The sequence below is a fragment of the Heliconius melpomene genome, chromosome 12 (genome assembly GCF_056956725.1).
Source record: "Heliconius melpomene rosina isolate 202511_hmr_F chromosome 12, ASM5695672v1, whole genome shotgun sequence".
NCBI lineage: Eukaryota > Metazoa > Arthropoda > Insecta > Lepidoptera > Nymphalidae > Heliconius > Heliconius melpomene.
Window position 1 is genome coordinate 4606955 of NC_140400.1, and position 25145 is coordinate 4632099.

At 32.8% G+C, this 25145-nt stretch overlaps 2 protein-coding genes across 6 annotated transcripts; both read right to left on the bottom strand.

Annotated features, from left to right (window-relative positions):
- Positions 1 to 589: 589 nt before the first annotated feature.
- LOC146533516 (uncharacterized) lies at positions 590 to 24974 on the bottom strand. 5 transcript variants are annotated; one of them, XM_085194982.1, is made up of 16 exons: positions 24493 to 24974; positions 22629 to 22889; positions 22053 to 22160; positions 20871 to 21098; positions 18189 to 18253; positions 17615 to 17821; positions 16838 to 16935; positions 16481 to 16631; positions 15106 to 15230; positions 9411 to 9594; positions 8690 to 8806; positions 5676 to 5821; positions 4900 to 5374; positions 4610 to 4705; positions 3989 to 4207; positions 590 to 3377 (listed from the first exon to the last, which is right to left on the bottom strand). In XM_085194982.1, the coding sequence occupies exons 1-16, from the start codon at positions 24650 to 24652 to the stop codon at positions 3252 to 3254; spliced, it is 2766 nt and encodes a 921-aa protein (XP_085051108.1). In that variant the 5' UTR covers positions 24653 to 24974; the 3' UTR covers positions 590 to 3251. The 5 variants fall into 5 exon arrangements, with proteins under 5 accessions (XP_085051108.1, XP_085051109.1, XP_085051111.1 ...); XM_085194983.1 differs by having other exon boundaries at positions 22053 to 22157; positions 24493 to 24789; XM_085194985.1 differs by having other exon boundaries at positions 20991 to 21098; positions 24493 to 24789.
- On the bottom strand, positions 11128 to 14534 carry LOC146533517 (uncharacterized). The gene is made up of 6 exons (XM_085195168.1): positions 14530 to 14534; positions 14251 to 14432; positions 13212 to 13352; positions 12763 to 12954; positions 12296 to 12450; positions 11128 to 11323 (listed from the first exon to the last, which is right to left on the bottom strand). The coding sequence occupies exons 1-4, from the start codon at positions 14532 to 14534 to the stop codon at positions 12944 to 12946; spliced, it is 339 nt and encodes a 112-aa protein (XP_085051294.1). The 3' UTR covers positions 11128 to 11323; positions 12296 to 12450; positions 12763 to 12943.
- Positions 24975 to 25145: the final 171 nt, after the last annotated feature.

Below are 25145 nucleotides of genomic sequence, written 5' to 3' on the forward strand. Positions count from 1 at the left end.
AAATTGTATTAATGTTTATGCAACAGAAGGGTTTATTCTAAAATTATTTAAATATCAAAAACAAATACTTTGGTATAAGAATTAACTATTAACTATTAGAATTAATTATAGAATTAACTTTGTTGTTTTTTTGTTGAAATAATCTTTATAATTATTATGGTCCAATATAAACTAAACGGAAAAAACACCAGTCACTATTTTTTGTCAACTAACGAACCTAATTTTTATACAGATTTGGCCACTAATTGATTAGTATAGAAGTTTTTTTTTTTTCAACTTCACGCTGTATTCCGCATGTAGTAGGATAGCCAAAGGGAGCTCAGTCATAACACACTCCGCTCCCCACTTTCAACCGATTTCTGCAGGCATTGCGTTTTGAGTTCTCAACGCCGCGCTTTGGCTCGATACCAGGGCGAAAAAATGACGTAAGAAAAAATATTTCCTTGAATGGGAATCAAACCTACAAACAATCAGAATTACATCCGCACCCTTGTGCCCTGCACCACGACTGGCCTCAAGAAAAGTTAGTAAATCAACAATATTATCATGGTAGTTCATAAGAACACATTAGCAGGAAATAAAACGCTCATTTACAAGGCAACAGTTTATTGGGTCGCCATACTATTTATACGATTAACCTAAACGCCGGTGAAGTTTGAAAACCACCGGCTCTAAAACTACGATAAAAATACAAAGCATCTTTAAAACGAGATTATAAACAATAGACAGACCGAAGTCGATGACGAAGCTATGCTTTCTGTACTTAAATAATTTAAGATACAACCGGAGGCAAACAATACAACTTATGCATAATGTCAAACTCTAAGTCACAGTTCTATTTCATATTGGTGATTTTATATTGCTTATTTGTTAATATTTATAGGACATTATTATTATCATAATATATTTTATAAAACTAAATATGAAAATTATATATTTCTTTATAATCTACATTATAGCTATATATATTTTTTCGAGGTCCACACTCTCGTTGAAAAGTGGTAGAAATTTTAAATTCCTAAACTAGAGTGTACCCACTACATAATTAATATACATTGGCTGTATACATTAAGTGTAACAAGTTTATTTCGTATGTTTAACCTTATAAAATATATTAATTGAATTTATACTATGGATTTCAATTAACATACTATATTAAAATAAATTTCAATATCAATAATATGTCAAACGATAAAATTAATTAGTTAAAAAAGTCAAACTTTACTTACACTAGTTAACTGATTTGGGGTTAAAAGTTACATAGAAAGAAGGATAGTGAAATTAAGAAAGAAAAGCAAAATAACATCATAATTTTGAGCTCTTAGTGACATATGCATATTATTAAATCAAGTATTGAGTCGCACGAAATGAAATAAAATGTTATTAAACAATATTAAAATAAGTCTCTATGTGTCCCTAATTTCGTAAAGAAAATGCATAATTTGAAATGACTTGATGAAAATAAATACAAAAAAGTTATTAATAACTTCTATAATATGTTAGTGAGAATATGCATTTATAACTGAAGGATATATAAAAAATTCTTTTAAGTTGCAAGTATATTATAGTATAAGGCATAGACAGAAGAAATGGAAATTTGTTGTTTTAAATAATTTAAATTTCACCCAAATTTTCTTAATATAAAATCTATATGCATTTATAACTGAAGGAACATATGTATGAAGGTGATTTATAGAGTGCTTTCTAGGTATATTTAATATTATAAACTTATACTTTTTAACTAATTGGGTGGAAAAATATTAATTTTAATTTTGCAGAAAATGTTATTATTTATTTTTTTTCGCTGAAAGAGTTAATATTTAATTCTTAGAAAGTACAAACACTACTTTGGATTAAAGTGTAAATCTGCTAGTACCCTATTAAACAAATTCTCATGAGAGACAAAACCACCTTTAAAAAACTGTATATATTGTATATACTATCAGAAGTTTTTTACAATTTCGAAAATTGATTTGTATTCTCTATTATTTGAAATAAAATAAGACAAATTTGTATTTTTTTTTTACATTATCTAATGGTACAAAATGCACATACCGAAAAAATATATTAATTTAGGGGGTTTACACTCTAAAATATTATGCAACATATCACTTTCATTCAATCATTCCTTCAATTATTATAATATAAAATAAAAACTTATGCCAAATGAAGTAATGTAGGCACTGATCGCTAGATATATGTACAAATTTACATACAACTAATTATATATAAAGATTTACATATTTCATTGCATACATTTGGATGAACTTCAATAAAAATATCTCTCTCTACACCTTAACACTACGGAACACCCGCGGATTTACTTGTATATATAAAGATATATGTTTCATATTAGTTCGTAGATTTGAACATTTACAGTCACTATATAATCAGAACAAATTACTAATTTAATAATGATATTAATACATGATTAATATATGTTTTTTGTTTCATATGCATGGTAGTTTAGCTTCTTAATGAACTCTAAAAAGGTGTGAATAGGAAATTTAATGTCTCTTACAAAAATGTTTATTCGTCCATACAATAAGTATTAGTTTGTAAATTTGACACTATATCTACTTTGATAATAATCTATAGTAAAAATTGTTGAATCTATATCACAATATAAACAAAAATAACTCTCATATACACAAATTTGGCTATCAACATTAATTTTATTTTATATGATATATTTTGACAACTCCATATAATAATACTCTTTAGAATTAACCAGAAACACAAAAACAATTTTATAAAATATAAAATTTAAATGCAATATTTAAAAGTTGCCAAATCATATTGTGTTGCATTGAAAAAAAATATTAGTGTATCCAGCAACCCTTTTATAATGTACTAGTAAGTTAGTCATGATTGACATTATATAAAATATTTTAGAAACATAAAAATTTGAACGTAGCGGGTCTGCGCCTTTTGAAAACGTCCAATCACATATATAGTGCCACTGGAAGTCCTTTAGTGTTGTCCACATTATGACTCACCCATACTGACAAGTGTCATAAGTATTATATAGTATCTTGTCACTGTCACACTAGAGTCAGTCCTTTCAATCTGTATTCACTATGACATTAGTCGCGATTCCTGCTTTTACTCATGTCACTGTCACACTATAGTCACAGTTCACACTATGACACTATTACTTGTCTTATGGTATTTGGTCACTGTCACGCTAGTGTCACAGTCATGACTGATGAGTGCCGGCCGTGACTAACTGACGGCGGCGATGCTCGATGCTACTGGAAGTCGGCCAGGGACTGCCTCCATGTCGCGTGGAAGGGGATGCGGAGCAGCTTCAGTTTGGTGTTTGGTAATTGGGCTGATAGCAGCCGTTGGAGTGTTGGTATGGGGAGGATTTCCACCTAATATTGAACAGTTTGTTTAGTTTTGTATATAATATATTGTTTATTTTAAGCAAATAAATTATTTTTAAAAATAAATATTGTAAAATCAAAATATAAACGAGATTTCCGAGCAGATACATATTACTTTAAGACATTAAACTTTTGTGCTACGACAATAGTTAAATTTAAACTATGCCATAAATTTTAAAATGTATTCAATTCAAGTAGCAAATATGAATCTTTTGCACCCACAAAACTCTGGAGGTATATTACGATAAAAATGATTATAATTTTACTTTATTCTATATTTTATTAAACTAACACATTTGGTTCTCCATTCTCTCTGACTATCCCAACAAGGATACAGCGTAAGCTAGATTAGATTAAACTAACACTGTATTAGTTAACCAGAACTGATAAAAATACATTTAATAACTATTTGACATATAAAATAGAACCTAATATTAAGCCTGTTCTTTCTCTAATGACATGTAAATTAATATGACACAGTGGATCTCTAAACGAAACTTAAAATAAAAATATATAAATAAATCACATAATAAAAACAAGAAAGCGCTATCTCATCTTTCCACAGCATTTTATTACTAAAAAAAACAAAACAACACTACCTGCGGGGGTCCAGCGACAGTGCGGTGGTCGTCAGGCAGCCTACAACCAGGTACGGGCTTCAGCACCGGGATGCACTCGCCCACGTCCCGCCTCTTGCCCTCGCCCTCACCCGCCTCGCACTGGTCTATGAACAGCTCCGTGACGCGCAGCAGCTCGATGGTCACGCCCCACATTAGATGGGTTAGAGTTTCCTTTAATCGGAGTACACCGCTTAGCACCTGTGTAGGATTATGTGTTTATTAATAATAATGAAACAATGTTTTATTGAAAGAAAACCATCAATAATATATCATAAATTTATTATTTACATACTTTACCTGCCATCTGTATGGGATGTTGAATCCTTCTGTTTATTATGTGGATGGGTATTCTATTGGGTTATTTATCACTATGTGTATGTAGTCCATACCTTTTATGACGTTTTAGACAAACGATTATAGCTATATTTTTACCTAAGCTAAGAATTGTCTATTCTAATATTATAAAGCTGAAAAGTTTGTTTTATTGAACGCGCGAATATCGAACTAATAGTTCAAATGTCACACAAAATTTTTAATTATTATCATTTGACCATGCGAGCAGAGCCGCGGGTGTACAGCCATGATGGTTAAAAAACTGACCTGTTTATTTGTAGTAGCAGACTGGGACACATATGTAGGTATGATGAGCAGTCTCTGAATGTTTTTACACTCCGCGAGTGCGTCATCGAAGCCAACCTATAAAAAATATGTCAATGATCACAAAGTTTTATATTTGTTTTCAGTTTCACATTGTTCTGCATTTTTATCAAATTAATTCGTTTTAAATTGACCCAAGACCCAACGCCGCCTCAACTATCTCTGCACGATAAAATGAAAACAATATTTTTTTTCGCGTGAAAATAAAAAAAATACACAAATATATAAATTACCTTAACGTCAAAATTAACAAGCTCCAGCCTAGTCAACTTGGGCAACGCCGCCAACGCCCTCAACAACTGCGGGGCGGCACAATGAGACATGCCGCGCTCCAGTCTCAATCTCCGTAGCTTGGACAGCTTACTGAGGGCCTCAGCGAAAGAGGCTCCGAACGAGCACTCACCGAGCTCTAACGACTCGAGCTGTTCCAGCTGGCCGACCACTTCACAAGCACACCAGCCCAATTCCTTTATACTTGTCAATGATAGATGCTGGAGTCGGTCCAATGCTGATATAGGTCTTAGATCTCGTGTTAGTGATAGTCCTGTGAGACTCTTTAGGCGCAGTAATTCTAGTCTCGGTAATAGGGCAAGGGGTGCGGGATCTAATCGGGCGTCTCTTATGGCAGGCGCCGCTAGGGCTCGGAGTGTGGGCAGACGGGCACATACTGCTTCCACTGCTCGAGCTGGACACCGACATAGTTCCAATCTATAAACAAAATAAATAATTTATATTATAATACGATAATATTCACAAATTATGAATATTATTACATTGATGAATATTCACAAACAATGTACCCCAAAGTATGAGTAACTTTTTTAGCTTCACGCTCTATTCCGCACATCACAGGGAATGCAGAAGGCATCTGGAAACCGAGTGTTAAGACCGCCGATTTCTAGAGGTATATCATTTCCTCGAGTGTAAATCGAACTCACAACCCGTCGCATTTATAGTTGCACGCTGAAAAAAATGTGTTATAATATTATAAGATATAACCGCTACTCACCGTTCCAGTGTATCAACAGAACCAATGTGCTCCACAAACTGTTCCCAAAACACCGCGTCGTTCTGCGGTAACAGCATTTTGCGTAAGTCTAGCCAACGAGTGCCGTGACGTTTTAACGCAGCGCAGAGACCCGTCCAGTCACTTACCTACAGCAAAAGTAATATAATACTTTTTTAAATTTATTTATTTTTTGAGCTAGTGTTAAGACTATCGCTAGAGCTAGTGTTAAGACTATCGAGTTCCGCGACACGAGCTTACTGCTCGTGTCGCGGAACTCAACACCACGCTTTTCAAAAACGTAGTGTTCTATTTGAATTTTTTATAGTATTTTGCTATCTAATATTTTAATATCGGCCGAGAGACCGCGCGCACTGCAGTTTCTGTCTGTAAGCGTCACGCTTTTGGATTCGATGCCCACTCAGAGGAATGAATCAATTTCATTCGGCAGCAAGGCAAACCCACCTTTGAGATTTGCAATGTCTCCAAAATTAAGTGATTCGTGAGGAACGGAGTGTCTGTTCCCTCAACCTACCTTGCTATATGGGGAATACAGCATATAGCAAATATCCATACCTATATTATAAATTCGAAAGTAACTCTGTCTGTCTGTCTGTCTTTTACGCAATCAGGGCCAAACCGCTAATTTAATTGTGATAAAATACTCATATAGAGATACTTGAGGGTCCCGCGGGATGAACATAGGATCCTTTTTTTTCTCATATTTGTAATATTTTCGATATATACCAATATATTAAAATAATTAATTTGACAAGCAATTTATTCCGCCATGTTAATAACAATCGTCGCTACGCGTTGCTAAGCAACGGCTTGCAAAGTTTGTTGTTTTAAGAAAACGTCACCCAAAGTGAGTTTGCTTAATGCATACATGGTGCTCGCCGATATAGATTTGTATTCATTAACAAAAATTAGATGATTTCTATAATTTCATATTCATCCTTATGAAAATAAATATAATAGTCACTTTTAGCATTTTATCTAGATGGAAATTATAGTTTACTGTATATATATACTAATAAATAAATAAGGAGATGTCACTGATTCCAAATGACCTAGCCTAGGAGTGGTATAGTATGACCGACGCGAACGGGCAGATGACTTTGATGATTTTGTAAATTTCTATATATTTTCGAATTACTATTAATTTTTATGTAATTATTTGTTGCTTATAATTAATTTATCTCAGTTCGGTTATCTATACCGATGTTATACACTTAAAATATCGTTATTTTAATCATTTGGCATTTTATTTAATATTGTTCGCAAAAATTAATAATTATTTAATATAGAAAAATGTTTAGTACGCGCGCACGGCAAACTTTAGGTACTTTTTCTAATATTAAGAATTTCCTTTAGTTACTTTTACTTCTTTTGTTTGTTCATTTCGGTTACTCAGATATTTTTTCTAATAATAAATCTCCACTTATTATTATTTTTTTACTTATTTTAATTATTTATGCTTATATTTTCGCGGGCATAGCCGCGTCCGGGCCCACTAGTATATATACAGGGTGTCCCAGGAGTCAACGATAAAACGAAACCAGGTGATAGACCAAGTCATGACAGTTATGAGAAAAATATAAAAAAAAATCTTTGTCATGTATTTTTCATATTATATTGATTTTAAAAAATATCGGAAAAACCGACACCCTGTGATGGTTTTTCAAGTCCCAGGACTACAAATATTACTCTTTCTTAATTTTTTTTTCTGTAATGTAATCATGAGTAATCCTTCTGTGAATTACAGTTTAAGATTGAAACATACCTGCATCAGTTTTCAATAAAATGTGGTGTTTTTGCCAAACATTAAATTCAAAATATTTATTACACCCAACTTTAACCGACTGTACTATAAAAAAAATGTACTACACTGTTTTTGCAAGTAACTTTAAAAGTTGGCGCATTTAATCTGGATTCCGAAATGGTACGACACTTGCTGGATTACTTCTTTGTTGAAGAGAGAAAAATCGAAATACACGATAATCGGGATGTCGTTCAGCTTTTTGGTATCTATTCCGATACATTCTAGCTGCAGCATTTGCGTTACATAACCATTCTCCATGAATGAAAAGCATATTGGCAATGTGTCAAAGACCGAGTATAAGGCCTGCGAGAACCCGGACTCGAGCACTGTCCTTATAAGTCCTGGGCCAGCCCCTAAGTCGGATAAGCGTTGCCTGGACTAAGTGGCGGGAGGTCACTGGTGTGGTCTGTGATCCGTCCGTCCTAACTCTTATCCAGCCAAGGAGATCGTGATCGATGCCTCCAGACTCGTGCATGACGGATCCAAGGTACCTGAACTTTTCCAACTTAGGGGATGGCCCAGGAATTATAAGGATAGTGCTCGAGTCCGGGCTCTCGCAGGCCGTATACTCGGTCTTTGACACATTGCCAATATGCATTTCATTCATGGAGAATGGTTATGTAACGCTAATGCTGCATCTAGAATGTATCGGAAAAGATACCAAAAAGCTGAACGACATCCCGATTATCGTGTATTTCTATTTTTCTCTCTTCAACAAAGAAGTAATCCAGCAAGTGTCGTACCATTTCGGAATCCAGATTAAATGCGCCAACTTTTAAAGTTACTTGCAAAAACAGTGTAGTACATTTTTTTTATAGTACAGTCGGTTAAAGTTGGGTGTAATAAATATTTTGAATTTAATGTTTGGCAAAAACACCACATTTTATTGAAAACTGATGCAGGTATGTTTCAATCTTAAACTGTAATTCACAGAAGGATTACTCATGATTACATTACAGAAAAAAAAATTAAGAAAGAGTAATATTTGTAGTCCTGGGACTTGAAAAACCATCACAGGGTGTCGGTTTTTCCGATATTTTTTAAAATCAATATAATATGAAAAATACATGACAAAGATTTTTTTTTATATTTTTCTCATAACTGTCATGACTTGGTCTATCACCTGGTTTCGTTTTATCGTTGACTCCTGGGGCACCCTGTATATATAGGTAATGATGCTAAAACCACTTACATGTGAGTTTTTCATCCGCACGTGTCGCCACAGCGCGGGCGTGGCGGCGAGGCGCTGCCACAGCTTGCACACGCGCGCGCACCGCGCCAGGTCGCGCATGCCCAGATACTGGAATATCTGACAACAATATAATATATAATGTCACAACCAACTAATTTAATAAAAAAAATACAACCATAACTTAAATGGATTTTTGATACAGAGAAAAAGTATTAGGGTTACCCCTAATACTGAAGTACTGGCATATAAAAAAATAAAATGTTTATTAATCGGACAACCAATGATCCAAAAATTTTAGTAAAATACAATAAAGCTTAATATCTAATGTTAGTACGTAATAACTAATACTATACTTGGTTACATCACACATATGCCAGATCAGCGTTCAGTCTCCACTGTCGACGATAGCCTTCACGATATAAGAGCTTATTTTATAATTTAAAGTGTGTTAAGTAATATAATATACTTTATTGCACAATGTAAAATTTTAAAAAATAATAAAAAAGTACAATAAGGCGGCAATTTCATACTTAGAAAAGATAAATTTATTATGACTAGAGACTGACTTGAACACGTCGAAATACTAAGTAAAAACCTCAGTATTACATTTCTTAACACACAAAATAAAAATATTCACGATTAAATTCTCTTACACTTTCTCTACGTATAACATAAAATTAGAAAAACTTAAATGTATAAAAATATTAAAAGTAAAACATACCTGTACAGCGACATTCTGTGTCGACTTATTACAAAAAGCTGTAAAATAGTCCGTGTCGTCCACTCGGGGGCGTCCCCGGCGGCGGGGCGAGGGTACGGGGGGAGTCCCTGCGGATGCGGCTGGTACAGGGGGAGGGGATGCCGCACCATTGGCTAAAGCACGGCCGCGTACAGCCTTTGCCTCACTGTGAGGGAAAATTTTTTTTCTTTAATTATGTTATATATGAACGACAAAACAAAATATATTCTTGTATTGTTTTGTTATTTTTTTTAAATCATTATTAATAATTGGTCTTAATCTTTTGAGTGGTTCATTAAAATACACTTACCTTTAGACGTAATAAAAAAAAATAAAGGTCACTTACCTTAACATTCCTTTTGGGCAAATTGTATAGTAATAAAAAAATATAATTTTTATATCGTTTCTTTTCATTCTTTTACAACGTAAAATACTTTTATGAGAGCTGTATATAAAGGGGACATAGCGGTTATTACTTGATGACGTAACTATTCAATAACACTATGACAATTTTACATTGTTTTTGTACAACTTTCAATCAAAATGCATGTGTAATTTCACAAAATATGGTGATAAAGGTAGACAGAGAATAATTTGTCTGCCTCAATAAATTCTAGAGTACAATAATAAACAAAAATATAAATGTAACAAGCAAAGTGATAAACAAATTCTACAATTACCAAAAAACAGTAAATATCATTTAAATAATACAGACGATGACGTGCGTTGAGCTCCGTAACACAAGACACAATTACTTGATCTCACATGGAAAGTGGAGAACAGTCTGCCTAGGTTTTCTCTGTCAGGAAATATACAGGACAATGTGTGAAACTAATACAAAATTATTAAATGATTTGATTCCCACATCTTGCACATACAAACATACAGACCCTTAAAATATTTTAAATATGTTATTTATGTTTAAATATAAATCAGCAGTAAATACTGTATTTCTATACTATATTATATAAAATAATTTGCCTTCTTATATTCAAAATAATTATTTCACTTAAAATGCAATTTGACCCTACCATAATTGGGACGTGTGTGTGACAAATGATAATTAACAGGGAAGGTTAAAATTTCAAACATTTTTCGAGAATTATTTACTGTACAAAATAAGCGTAAAAACTAATTTCATTAATAATTAGATTTTTTGTAGGTCAACGCATTTTGTGTAAACTTTACAGTTTTTATATACAGGGTGGAATTGTCAGCGCCACTTTAAATGAAACCACAGTTTTAACTACTCTATAAAAGCCTAATATAATTCGGAAAAAAAATAATTCTCAAAAATGAAAAAGTTTTTTTTTTCAAACAAAATAAATAATAAAATTATCGTTTTAAAATAAAACGCCATTTGTAAAGTATAACATAGGCACGCACACACTTACCTGTCAAAGCGGCAACGTCGCATACGTATGCGTGCGTGACACGAAATACAGGTATGGATAAAAATCGTGAAATGAAAAAAAAATCTTACGTCCAAACCGTTGAGGTACCTTGATTATTTTTTTAAATTCTGGGTTTGAAATATTTTACCCTATATGCAGTTTCAGTAAAAGAAGCGCTGCCTCTTCCATCCTGTATATATAAGTGAGAAGTATATTAATTATAATATTTAAAACAATAAACAGAATACGAAAACGAATTTTTCTCATCATTTACTATCATTATCATCAATATCAGACATCATGCATTTTTTTTCTTATTTTTTCTAACAATTTAATCCTTTGCACTTCATTTTTTTCATTCAAAATTCATTTAATAACTTTTATTAGATATCAGTCATAATAAATGCAAAGTAAATATAAACTAATATAATGGCTACAATAATGGTGATGTACAGTTGTCTATCCAATATGTCTGTGTTTTCATTTTCAGTTTCTGGTCATCTGAAAAAATATATTATTTGAAAATCATTAAATGAAACGTTATTTATATGTTTTTATTAGTATTATTGAAATTGGAGGCCACGATAGTTGTGAGTTTGATTTCATCTCTGGGAAATAAATGACTTTCACTGCTTTGATGAGATTGAGAACTGTCACTCAACACAAATGAGTTTGGGCTAAAAGTGGAGGTTTTGCTACCCTTTTATGTTAAGTAAAAACAAATTCTTTTTTACTTAAAATAAAACTATATAATATGTATACTTTATTCAGAGGCACATGAATTTTTTTTTACTAAAAACATAACATCCTTGTCTCTTCCAGAAAGTTGAAATTAATAGTTTTTATTCACCACTTGGTGTTGGACTTCACCGCGGGGAAGAACTATATTTGGGGAAATAACAATATTTGGACTAATATAATGTCCTCGCTCTGCCGAGATACATATACTGCATATCAAAATGTGAAGCTAAGAATGCAGCCTCTCACTCCTAAGTTTCTGCTTAACATATATATATTTTTAAAGACTTTACAATTGCGAGGAGGCAAGAACGGCTAGTAGTCCCTTCATAAATGTTTAATAGATGTTAGAGTATTTGAAAGACTTGAAGCTTAAGCCGTTTTAGTTATAGGACATATCCCATATTTAATTACTTATCTTTTAGATATTTTTTTATCTGATAGTTAGGCCAGTCGTAGCACAGAGGCTGTAAATGCGAATGGTTGTAAGTTCGATCCCCACTCAAGGAAATAAAATATTTATTAAAATTTATATTTTTATTTCTCCACTGGTGTCGAGGCAAAGCTCTGCGTTGAGTACAACCACTAAACACGTAGTGCCTCCAGAATTAGGCAGACAGTGGGGAACGGAATGTCTTAGCACTAGGTTTCCTCTGCTTACCCTACTGTGAGCGGTATACAGTGTGAAGCTGATTAATTAAATTTTTAGTTTGATAGTTAAAAAATCCACATTACTGATGCGTCGCCCTCGACACAACTATGAAGCGCCTTCCATTGATCACAGCCAGCGACTGAGGCAGTGCCGGCCTGCACGGCGCGGGAGCTGTGGGCGCTGCAGCCGGTTTGGCCACTGCCCACACACGCTCTCCGTCTGGACCGCCACCTGCTACCTGTTGCATATTAATATCATTAAGCATTATTGTTACAGAAGTAAGAATTACATATAAGAGTGTAAATCTGCTAACAGAAGTCAAAAAACGTTTTTAAATACCTGTGAATATACAAAATAATATAATAAACTTTTTATAATTCTAAAACGACATCAATCATGTCAAAAAACACACAACCCGTTTAAGTTGTAGTGTGTCAAATAATTGAACATACATACACATTTCAAAAAATAAAATAAAAATTCTACCTGTTTTTAACGCAATCAGGTCAAAAATACTGAAAAAAAAGAATAGAATATAAACTATATTCACCTTCATCCTCAATAAAACTCGCTTATCATTCCTCGGCACTTTGGCAGGCACTGGCACCGGTACTGGTACTGGCACTGGTATTGGCAAGCGCCTTGATAGATTGGCTCCACTGGCAGACGAAGGAATAGTGGACTGTGATCCTTTGTGCACTGGATTATCTAGTGGCGGTGAGGGGGATGGTTTACGGCAGTTCTGTGTTCAACAAATAATTGTTCTATTAGAGGCGCTACACATACATAATTTCAATATTTTTTGCTACTGTTAAGAAACTTCGCTTTTCACTTTCAATCGTGATTAATAAAATAATAATATTGAAATATCACGGAATTCAACTCTGGACTTTGACTTTGTCTTACCTTGAAATACAAAATCTTACTTTGGAATAAAAAAAATAAATATTCCAACTTACAAATGAAACCCGTTACGTTCGTAAGTCATACACAACTCACCTTGCACAAGAACCGTTCGGGGCTGGCACCCGCCACGCCGGCGCAAGCGGGGTGGTAGAGGCAAAGGCAGGCGGCGCATGCCAGCGAGGGCACCGCACCGCGCCCGCACGCCATAGAACACGGCTGCTGCGACTGGCGCGGCTGTAGACGCACAACGATATTATATAGCATCCCTGGTAATCCCTGCTGGCGGAAGATTACTGTTTCCCACTCTCAATCAGCAAATAACACTTTATTTATATGTATATTGTACTTCATTACGATTAAAACAAAGAAACTTTTTTTTGCTTCACGCTTTATATCGCATATAAAAGCAGATGGAACTTAGCGTTAGAACACTCCAACGACGCACCCCCCAATTTTCAAGATATTAAGTGTTATGGCAGAACTCAACGCCGCGCTTTGTACTAGATCGACAGAATAAAGATAATACTTGCCCGCAGTGTATTGTTAGTTTGCCACTACCACAATATATAGTATCTTTAAAAAAATACTAACAAGTAAAGCTGTATAAAAACATTACTGTACTGTACTGTTCAAAAACATTTAGAGGATAAACATTTATGGAAGTAATGTCTATTGAATGTCATGAAGGATATGTGCCAGTTAATGTAGTAATTAAATTATACTATTCACTTTGACAGGAACAACTGTTGATTTTCTTGCAGCCCTTCTCAACAGACCTGCCTTCCGAAGCGGTGGTAGCTTTATTGTTTATATGTTCATTCATCAAAAAGTGCTTATATCTAGTCTATTTGAATAAAGAATATTTTGAATTTGAGTCGAATAAATCGATCACACGTTCTACCACTGCACCACAATCGTCTTTGTTCTTTATGGGTTATAATAATATTTAACTATTATATTTTTATGCCTATCTTTCCAGAAGGGACCAAAAAGTCAAAAAAATAACCATTTGTAATTGGTACAATCGTCATTAATGGTGTGGAAATATAACAATCAAAGAGGCCTGTATTGTAAAACAAATATATTTTTTAGCTATATATATAAATACATTAATAAGCCAATCAAAGCTCACCTGATGATGTATCACGTCGTCCCGTTGTTTCCCGTCCTGCATTCCTGCCCCCACGGCCGGGAGGTGTGGGGGGTGTTGTGAGGGCGCCGGGTGGTGGTGGGGTAGTCTCAGCGGGCCCCTGCCGTACCACAGTATTACCTGCGCCGCACGCGCTCAGTACCCGCACGCGAAGGTTAATTGCTCTATTGTCAATTAACCCTCGGTTGCGACCGGATTTGTATTTCTTTGGGGGTCGACGAGACCAGTTTCATACAATTTAAAATATAATTTCATACTTACGACATCGCTTTAAAATACAAGTTTCAAAACGGTTCGTAACTATAATTTTGTTTGAATAAACTTAATGTTTTAAAAAATGCGAAAAGAAATTAAAACCGTTCTTTTATTTTTTTTGTGCAAAAATAAATCTTCGATAATTATTTAAAAATTATATGTAAACTAACTGTTAACTGTTATAGAACTAAACGGTTGGTACTGATAAAGTACAATTTCAAGAAACAAATATTTTTAGGTCACAAAATCTTAATTTTTTACTTATGAAATTTTAAATCTTCATTTTTAAAAACACCCAAGACATTCTTAGGCACTTTTTTAATAAATTGAATATAATGTATATTCTATCACATATACAACAAACATATATGTAATATGTCATAGAATATACAAAAATATCTAAATATTTCTTATAAAAAATAATTATAGTTGTGAACCACTCAAAAGGGACCAATTTAAGTTAATTAAATAACAAATATATATATATATATATATATATATATATATATATATATATATATATATATATATATATATATATATATATATATATAACTACAAAGAATTTCCATATTTACACACTTTGGTTTTTTCCAAGCTGCAGTGTTGTTATTATCTGCTGGTGCTGAGACCGGAGCTTGGGGTTTTTTTATCGGCTTGGGTGTACTTGTACCATTGCTGCTTAAACGTGATCCCATGGATTTGACCTAATAAAGACATACATATTATTTATATGTTAATTCAAATATTTAACAAAATACATGGATTTACATATTTATTATACATGTTATGAAACTAAAAGGGTTTGATCCCAACTTGAGGGAAAACCTTAGGGCTCAATGGTATGGAAATATCTATATATATAAAAGGATTTGACCTCACTGACTGAGGTAAGACGCACGCACAGCCGTAACCGCTGTGCGTAGAAACGTGAAATTTGGACAGATGTTTACTTTCGTAATCTGGACATCCACTAAGAAGGGATTGTGAAAAATTTTTACCCTAAAGGGGTGAAATAGGGGTTTAAAGTTTGTATGGAAAAAAAATTAAATCGGCACCGATTTTTATAAAATTTGAAATTTAGATTTTTAAAAGTATTTATTAATTGAAGTATTTATTTATTAATTGAACACGTGTTTCATCGTTTTCTAGAATTCTTCCCTTAAGGGTGCAAATAAGAGGTTGAAAGTTTGTATAGATTTTTTTTTAAATCGGCACCAATTTTAATAAAATTTGAAATTCAGACTCTTAAAAGTATTTAATTGAACACATGTTTCATATAATAAGGGGTTGAAAGTTTGTATGGAAAAATCTTTAAAACGCCACCGATTATTATAAAAATTTTAATTTAGACTCCTAAAAATATTTCATTGAACACATGTTTCGTGGTTTATTAGAATTCACCCCTAATTACGCAAGCGAAGTTGCGCGCGTCCAGTAGTTTTATTATAATTTCCCAATACATCTAATATCAACCATACTAAATATCATCCTGAAGAAATATGAAAAGTTTTGATACTCAATATAAGAAAATGGCAATATAGAAAAGAGTCTTCCGAAAGTCTTTTTGAGGTCATCACATCACAGTGAGACTAATAACATTATAATGGTAGATTCTGTAACACGACTCACACCACCGCACAATGTATCAATTTAATTAGAAAGTGAAGTGAAGTAAATTATCGTACGGTTGAAGAGCACGGGTGGGGTGGGCGCCCTCACGTTTGGCTTTCTAAACTTTTAAGCATTATATACTCGGAAAGTAAATGTAAGAAACCTTTAAAAATCAAATCTACATAGTCATATACAGTCAACTTCAGGATGGCATATGTTGAGTTAACAGTAGTGGTAACTGTCACAGTGACGTTGACACTAGACCTGCGGTGGTATGCGCCATTACTGCTACAACCAACGCAATGCTCTTATACAATGCTAAATAAAAAACATCTTGATTTACCTTAATCTTAGCCGGCGGTGATTTAAGTGTAACTGGTTCGGGGCTGGCTCCTTTTGGTGGTTTCGGTTTAGGTGTCCTCTTGCCATCCACTATAACCGGCGGAGCTGCCGCTGGTACCGGAGATTCTACACGACGCATCACTTTTGCATCACTGTAATATATATAATAAATATGTAACTAATTCCATTCTGTAGTTGGAATATATGTAGAAAAGCATCATCGCACTTTGCCTTGTTACCAGACCCAAAGCGAGGAGGGAACAAGAGCGATTTATTAAGTAAATTATTACTAGGGTATCAATAATAAAGTACACAAAACAATGGTTTTAGACATAAACATACATTAAAAATATCTTACCGAATTATTTCCTTCTCTGGATCATCCATGCCCAATGGTTCTTTGAAGAACGAGAAGTTTTCTAATGTTAACCCAGTGCCTGACAAATTTTCACCAACCTGAAAAAATATTAGATATAATTTTTTTTTATAATCGTACACATATAGGTTTGCTGAAAAACAGTTCAGCTTCAGCTGAAGCTAATTATCTCTTTATATGGAGCTCCATATAAAGAAGAAGAATAAGAAGAAGGAGACTAAATTATTTATAATGAACCTATAAATTCGACTTTGGTTCTAATAAAGTAGCTGCGATATACTGACCGACAGACAGAAAGGCGTGATGGATCTATTCAAATTTATGCTACTTTATGAAATCTTAAAACTGAAAATTGTATTAATTAAAGTAATTCATGAAATGTAAAAAAAATCTATATAACATTTTTAACGGCATTCACGGTACTTTACGCTTTGAATGTAAGAGTGATAAATAACTCGTATTAATAAATTATGATCAAAGTAAAGGATTAAAAATCGTCGTAACACTGTTGTTTTAAGCCACTTTAGTTCAACATCGTGACCAAACAATGCTTATTTGTAGTTATGATAATAATATATATTAAATGTTTAAAATATGTATTTAAAAAAGATGACTTAATATGTGCTTAACTTGGTCAAGAAATTTCGCTTTACAAGAAATGAAACAAGACACTTAATTCTCTACTTTCCACCTGACAATCTACAGTGAGTAGCGGAGTTTAACGCCGCAAAAGTAAAAAACTCATATTGTACAACAAACCTCTCTAGTAGACCTCAGCTTCTTGCCAGCCGGAGTATAGTAGTATATATCGGCGTGTCGCCTGGCAGTCCCGTCGTGACCGGCGGCGGGGGCAGACGCGCGATATACCAGCTCGCGGCGCCACCCGCGCTCTAGCGGGATGCGGAGCAGGGGGGAGGATATCTCTATGGTGGCGCGCCGTCCTCGTGTTGCGGGGGATGATGATGCCTGTTCACATCAAATATTTTATTTAAATTATATAAATTTTATACATCTAATTAATTTGTTTATACAAACAAAAGTTTCTGAAATACAGTTTATTTAAAGACAAACGAGGGGAGATCCAAAAGTTCGTGGAATGATAGAGTTCTAAATTAAATGAAACAATAAATCTATTTTTCCTTTTCAATATCTACCCTTAAGTTGAATACATTTATTGGATCTATGAATTAACTTTTCTAAACCGTCAGAAAAATATATATTTTTCTTCTCAGCCAAGATAAATTTGGACGGAATTTTTTAATATGTTATATTTTTTAACATTTAACTTCAGCTAAACCTTAAAATTAAATTAAAAATCACAACGATATCTTACGTCTGTAGATAAAGCGCCTTCCCCATCTGATCTAGACGACAGCGCCGACGATGGTCTTGAACCATCTGTGGAATAAAAAAATAACAAAAAACATCTAATTATCGAAATAAAAAAAAAATAAATTCACGAAGCCAAAAAGAGAATATATTTAAAATAAACTCTTTTACAGTAGGATGCGAACCCACAAGTCTTCAATTAGTCAATAGCAGAGCATTTATTATATTCTATTTCTAGTTTTAAGAAAACTCTTGGACCATCCAAGTTAAAAAAATAATCTAAAAAGCGTGTGTTTAAGTTTTTTTATATTACATTTTTTATACTCTTTCTAAACACTAAAGTATGGCATAACACTTTAAAAACATATTGTATTCTAATTTAATAATAAATATCTAATAAAATTGAATAATACTACAATACAATACCTTAAAATATGAATGAGTCAGCGCACTGTACTTAAATTATTAAAAAAGTGACATACACAGTGCTCAGTCTTACATAGTTGTCACAGTCGTATTTAATACAGCCTTTACAAGCACTATTTAATCATAAAGTATAGTATGGTGAATTTTTCCCTTAGGAAGAAAATTACTAAAATCAAATATGCATAGCTATCTGCTACCTATCATTACTGTCAGTCATACAGGAAGCTACCAGCTCGGAAGGTTTTTTAAATTTTACAATAAAGTTCTTACAATCATTAGCTTCCCTAATGAGCACACACATTCTCAAAACAACCATAGTTAAAATCTCTATTGATCATAGTCATTAACAGTTAATTGCCATTCATTTTTCTATCACAGTTATTAAAAATTAATATTACACAATATATGTATACAAATGTATGTACATATACAGTACATAGCTAGAATCAGACACAAACATACATCCCAAATAAAAATAGCATCATGATCAATATTTTAATATGAATATGTACATAATAAGAAATTTAAAAAGTAGTACATCTTTGTTTTTAGTGCATCATGCAATCAATCATGATGATAATGGTATATAAAGCTGTATCACTTTAGATAAAGCTTCTTAGCTTCAACATTACAGTGGGTAAAAAAAGTATTTGCACACCTAATTTTTTTGAAGTTACACCTAGAGAAACACAGAATGATTTCAGTTAATTATTGTATTTAATAGCTTAATCTATATATATTTAGAATTGATTATTAAAAATTCTTAGAAAACAGAAATAAAAAAATTAGATGGTAAAAACACCTTTTTTAAAGTCAAATAAGTATTTGCACACCAACCATTCCCTAGATACAATGTTATTCCCGCGACATTTTGTCACTTTAGGTAAAATGTGAACATTGTATGTATACATGTGAACATCGGGAAACGTATTCTAATAACGAGACATTTGTTTAGTGTTCAGAAAAAATCTTGAAGCCAACATGCCAAAAGAATTTGAACTGTCGTTATTGACGCGTGAAGAAATTATTTTACTCCGTAATGAAGGTTGAAGTTATCGCCAAATCGGGTGAAATTTAAATTTAAATTACTCGTAAATTATAAAAAACCGATAAGAAATGGGTAGTGTTGAAAATAAGGAAAGGTCCGTTCTTCCGAAGAAGCTCAGTACGAGAGAAAGGAGACAAATTTTAAAAGTGGTACAAAATAAATCATTTACAAGCGCTCAAAACTTAGCAAATGATATCGCGTCAAGTTCAGGTAAGGTTGTCTGTGCCCAAACTGTAAGAAACGTAATGGGTAATGGTGGTCTTCGTAGCAGAACAGCGAGGAAAAATTCTTTCGTAAGTGAGGCCAATATAGCAAAAAGACTAACTTTCGCGAAAGAATACTTAAATACCCCTTTAGAATTTTGGTACAATTTTATTTTTATCTGACGAAAGCAAATTTTATCTTTTTGGAACGGACAGACAAACATTTGTGTGGCGCAAACCAAATACTGAACTTCAGGCGAAACATGTGCATAGTACAGTCAAACACGGCGGTGGTCTTGTGATGGTTTGAGGCTGCATGACAGCAAATGGTGTGGGAAACTTGGCTTTTATCGAAGGAATAATGAAAGCAGTAGATTACGGTAAAGTGTTGCGCGATATTTTGAGGAAAATGAAATTTTTAAATAAAAATGATTTGAAGGGTGCTTTGGTGGAGAAATGGGCTCAAATCTCGATTTAAACAACGTCCAAATTATTGGAATCGATGCCAAGGAGATTGCAAGCCATCATTGATGCTAATGGAATGCACACAAAATATTAAGTGTCTTTTCTTTCATTTATTATTGATTTTTTTTACAAAATACGTACAAGCCGGTTGGTGTGCAAATACTTATTTGACTTTAAAATATGTGTTTATACCGTCTCATTCTCTAATTTCTATTTTCTGAGAAATTTTATTAACCAATTCGAAATATATATAGATTAAGCTATTAAATACAATAATTAACTAAAAGCATTCTGTTTTTTTGTAGGTGTAACATCAAAAAATTAGGGTGTGCAAATACTTTTTTTACCCACTGTAGATAAAGCTTCTTAATTTTCAATTCAGATTATTAAGATGTTTGAAAGTTTTTTAATTTCGTTTTACTGATATTCATAGGTAGATGTTTGTAGACCTCTTTCTTTGAATGACCTGTATTACTATCTCAAGCAAAACCTCACAATACATACCCATAAACACTTAAAAAACATACACACCCTATATACTCACCCGTGGGTTGCCGCTGCCTTTTAGCAGGCCTGACGCCAGGCTCTTCATCAGCGAAGCTCCTCACCACCGCGGAGACCTCCGCCTCGAGGTGTTCAGACCACTTCTCCGCCCTATACCCACCTGTGTCTTGGCGCGCTCGCTTGCTCGACGGCGCGGCGGGCGACGCCATGACGGTGCGGATCGGTGTGTGCGTGTTGACGGCGGCTGACACTTCGGCCTCTAGACGTTCTGGAATTAAATAGTATTTTATATTATGGTGCATCTACACGTTTGTCAAGGCTCGGTAGCAATCTACAAACACAAACGTTTAAACGGGGTTTTTGGCTTGACTTGGAACAGCTTGCCGGAAAAACTTGTCACCCACCTGGGCTAGTGTTGATTCGTGTTTGCTTGTGGATTATATTTTCCAAATTATATTTTATAATAAGGAATTGCTATAAAGCTTTAGCTCATATTACTCATATTTTAAAACAGTTGAAAATTAAAGCTTTTCGTCAAATTTCATCAGCCAAAGTTATGTCAACGATTGTTTAAGGATGCAAAAAAATGGAAATGATATACCACTAGTTTCTCTCTGCTTTCTTGTTAGATACAACACTATATAAATCAAATGTTACGCTTACCATACTTTGAATATAAATTATTAATTAAGTACTGGTGGTACTATAGTGCCCCTGGTTAATCATATTTTTGGTAGAACTGTTAGTAGCAAACTATTTTAAATATCATTACCTTAACTTAAATATGTACAACAAACATGTTCAATTATCATCTTTTGTGTATAATATTATAATTAGTTACTAATTAAAATGTACATTATTAAGTAAAACAAATATGTACCCAAGGAATATTTTTAATTTTTATTTCAAATAATTTTTGATCACCCATGATCATAGAATTTGATCTAACTAAAACAAACATGTACATATTTAAAAATATTAAAATACATTAACTGTGTAAAAACAAAGTAATTAACATAAACCAAACAATCATAATAATAATAATAGAACACCCGAGAATTCCCAAATTATAATAAAAAGTAATAAAAAAGTTTCTATTTAATAAAACTCCCGTATCAAAAAATGCCACTAAAAATAGTACACCAGAACACAGCCCAAAAAAAATACTATCATACTATGGGTTGGACTATAGTTAAACAGTGCAATAATCCCATACGCTTACCTAGTACTTGACAATATCCAGTCAAGTTGTTGCATTCAACAAGATCAAACCCTTTAAAACCACCGTCACTAGACGTGGAGGTTCTCCGTTTTACCCTTCTGTCCTCTTCTGGGATGCATGGAATAATAATAACACTATTTTCATTTAATCAAGTAAATATTATTAACTTTGATATTGTTAAATAGTACTCACAGCAATTATATTTTTTACAATAGTCACTCAAAAGGTTTTTATACATTTATACATATAATAAAAATGTGATTGAACACTGTCTGTACATGGAAGACATGTGAGAAAATCTATTATTTGAAGAATTTATCAAAGTCCAAAGGCCCACAATTCAATTCATTTCTTAAAATTTTTGTCTCTTTTTCTATGAGTTTGTGCACACTGATCTTAAAAACAGTTTTACTAATTTAGGTGCAATTTCAGCTTTTGTATTTTGGGACATTTCCTTTAACATTTGTGTTTGCTATATTTCATCAATAAAGTTATATAAATTCACTTTTCTATGCAAACGGTTCCTCAGGCAAGCTAGTATGTTATATGAATATATTAAAAATAAAAGTAACTCACCAATAATTCGGCTATAATCAGCCAAATCACTCTTCTCGGTACCATCAAAACCTTTAAAATCTTCTGCATCACCATCACTAAATGCCACTGAAGCTCTCCTCTTGACACCTCTGACCACTTCTGTTGCAGGGTTTGGCTGTTTGACAACAGACTCTTCCTGTTTAAGCATTTCTTCTTCAATTTCAAGCTTTTCTTCGAGGGGCTCACCAGATTCTGATATTTCCACTCTTATTTCAGGTTTTTCTGGTTCTTCTGGTTGGTCTAAAACAAAAATACAATTAAAATAGATATTTGTAATATGATAAAAAAAGAAAACAAATAATTGTCTTATTCTTCTTCTAAATATTCATAAAATTCATAAGGGAAAAAACAAGTTCAAACAAGTCATCTAAGTCAGTCAAGGCAAATAATATTAATCAAATGATTGTTCTATTAGGGTTGAAAAATATCTCAAATTATGACTGTAAACACAATTAAGTTAAGTTTAAATTTTTAATGTCTATTTGTCAATAATAACATTTATAGCAATATTATAATTATCTTTTAGGATAACAATAAAATTATGATATGTAGCTTATTTCACAAAATCTATTTAATAACTTCAAGCCAGTTTATTAAGTCTATTTTTCATTTTCCATTTGTTGTTATAAATACATTGAATAGCACGAGCCAGCCAGTTTGATCCTCAGGCACAGCAAGTAAAATAGAAATATTAACCTATAACCTACTGCTTACCTCGATAAATGGGAATTTTTCAATGGAATTGAATTATCCTGAGATTAAGGTAGCAAATTAGGTATTCTTCTTTATAATTTTAGTATAGCTTATGCCCCCAAATATAAATGAAACCCATAAATACGAAATACAATCAGATACTGTTTTCCAATTCAATCCAAATCCAATTTTTTTATTAATTTTTAAAATTTTATAACATACATATACAAAGTCTGTTTTATACCATGAAAGAATAACAAGTATGTAATGTTAGATTGAATGGACTCCATTTAAAAAAAATAGGTTTGCATTTTTACTAACAAAAGTTTTATATTTTTAATATTTCCACTGCAGAATGAAAATGAAAATAAGTAATGGGTGGAGGCGCAACCTACTAATAAGTATTTAACTTTACTACTTTAACACTTTGCTGAAACAAAGCCAGGCCTTTCATTAGACATTGTCCAATCTAAATATACTACAGAGATCCACTGTCAAACCGTAAATAACCACGTAACAATATGTTACAACACAAATCAAATCAAATAAAAACAGACATACAGAGATTATATGCAGGATATAGAGTGAAGCCAAAAACTGACTTAGATCATCTACACCTTTGCTAAAATATACAAGAAAAATGTAACTTAATTTCTATTAACTTATTTGAATATGTGTGATCAAAATATGATTAATATAAGGTAATTTCAAAGCAAATATAATTCACAAAGATATAATTCGCAGGAATATTTCTATATGTAAAAATTTTATTAAGTAGATTACAAAAACCGCAGATGTTGCATAGATCCATATTGAATAAAGGACATACATATTATGCAAATTAAATAATAAAGAGCTTGTCGCAATAATTTATAATTACTGTAGTAAGAAGATTAGTAACATTTTTTTTAATAATCTGATTCACATTCTATGCAGCATATTTTGATTAATGTTATCACTGTAAATGCAATTTGAAGAACTATTCTTTGATGAGTACATATAATGTGAATATATTATTTCAGAAGCAGTAAGCGTAATAGTAAGGTTCCTATTAAAAATATACAGGCTAAGAGATGAGAATATAAATACATGTTATATTTATATTTAATGTCAACACTATTGATAAGAGGTTATGTGAAAGTCATTTTACCTTCGTTACTTTGTGGCATCGGTTCTTCCTCAACAGATGGTTCCACCACAGGCTCTAAAACACTTGGTGTATCCATATCTTCAGTTTCAGTATCTTCACTAATTACTTTACTATCATCATGAGATGCGTTATTATCACCCACCGCCATTTCATCAGACATTGTCAAATCTAAATATACTACAGAGATCCACTGTCAGAGCGTAAATAACCACATAACAATACGTTACGACACTTCACTGTTCCACCCGACAAATTATCAGAGTTCGTGCGCGTCACAACGTAGATTTCCCGCTATATTGTTCGGAAAAAAACTTTTCTTAATTATACGTTGAGATGATTACCTAGACAATAAATTTACACTAATACTTTTTTAGAACATATTTTTATCCTAAATTTTACGAAAATAAATGTGGATTTAGGTAAAACAGCCAAAGTATATGGAACTCATGTCCAAATACAATTTCCAAAGGAAAATGTCGGTCATAAACAACATCCGCTCGGACGACGCCACACTGTTTCTTTTCTTTATGATCTTCATCTAGTTCTACTATTTTGTCTATGTACTTAATGCAAATTAAAATTATGCTAGAATATTAATATAGGGTTTTTTTTTTATTTTAGTTTTGTATTAAAACACATTAGTAGCAGGATTT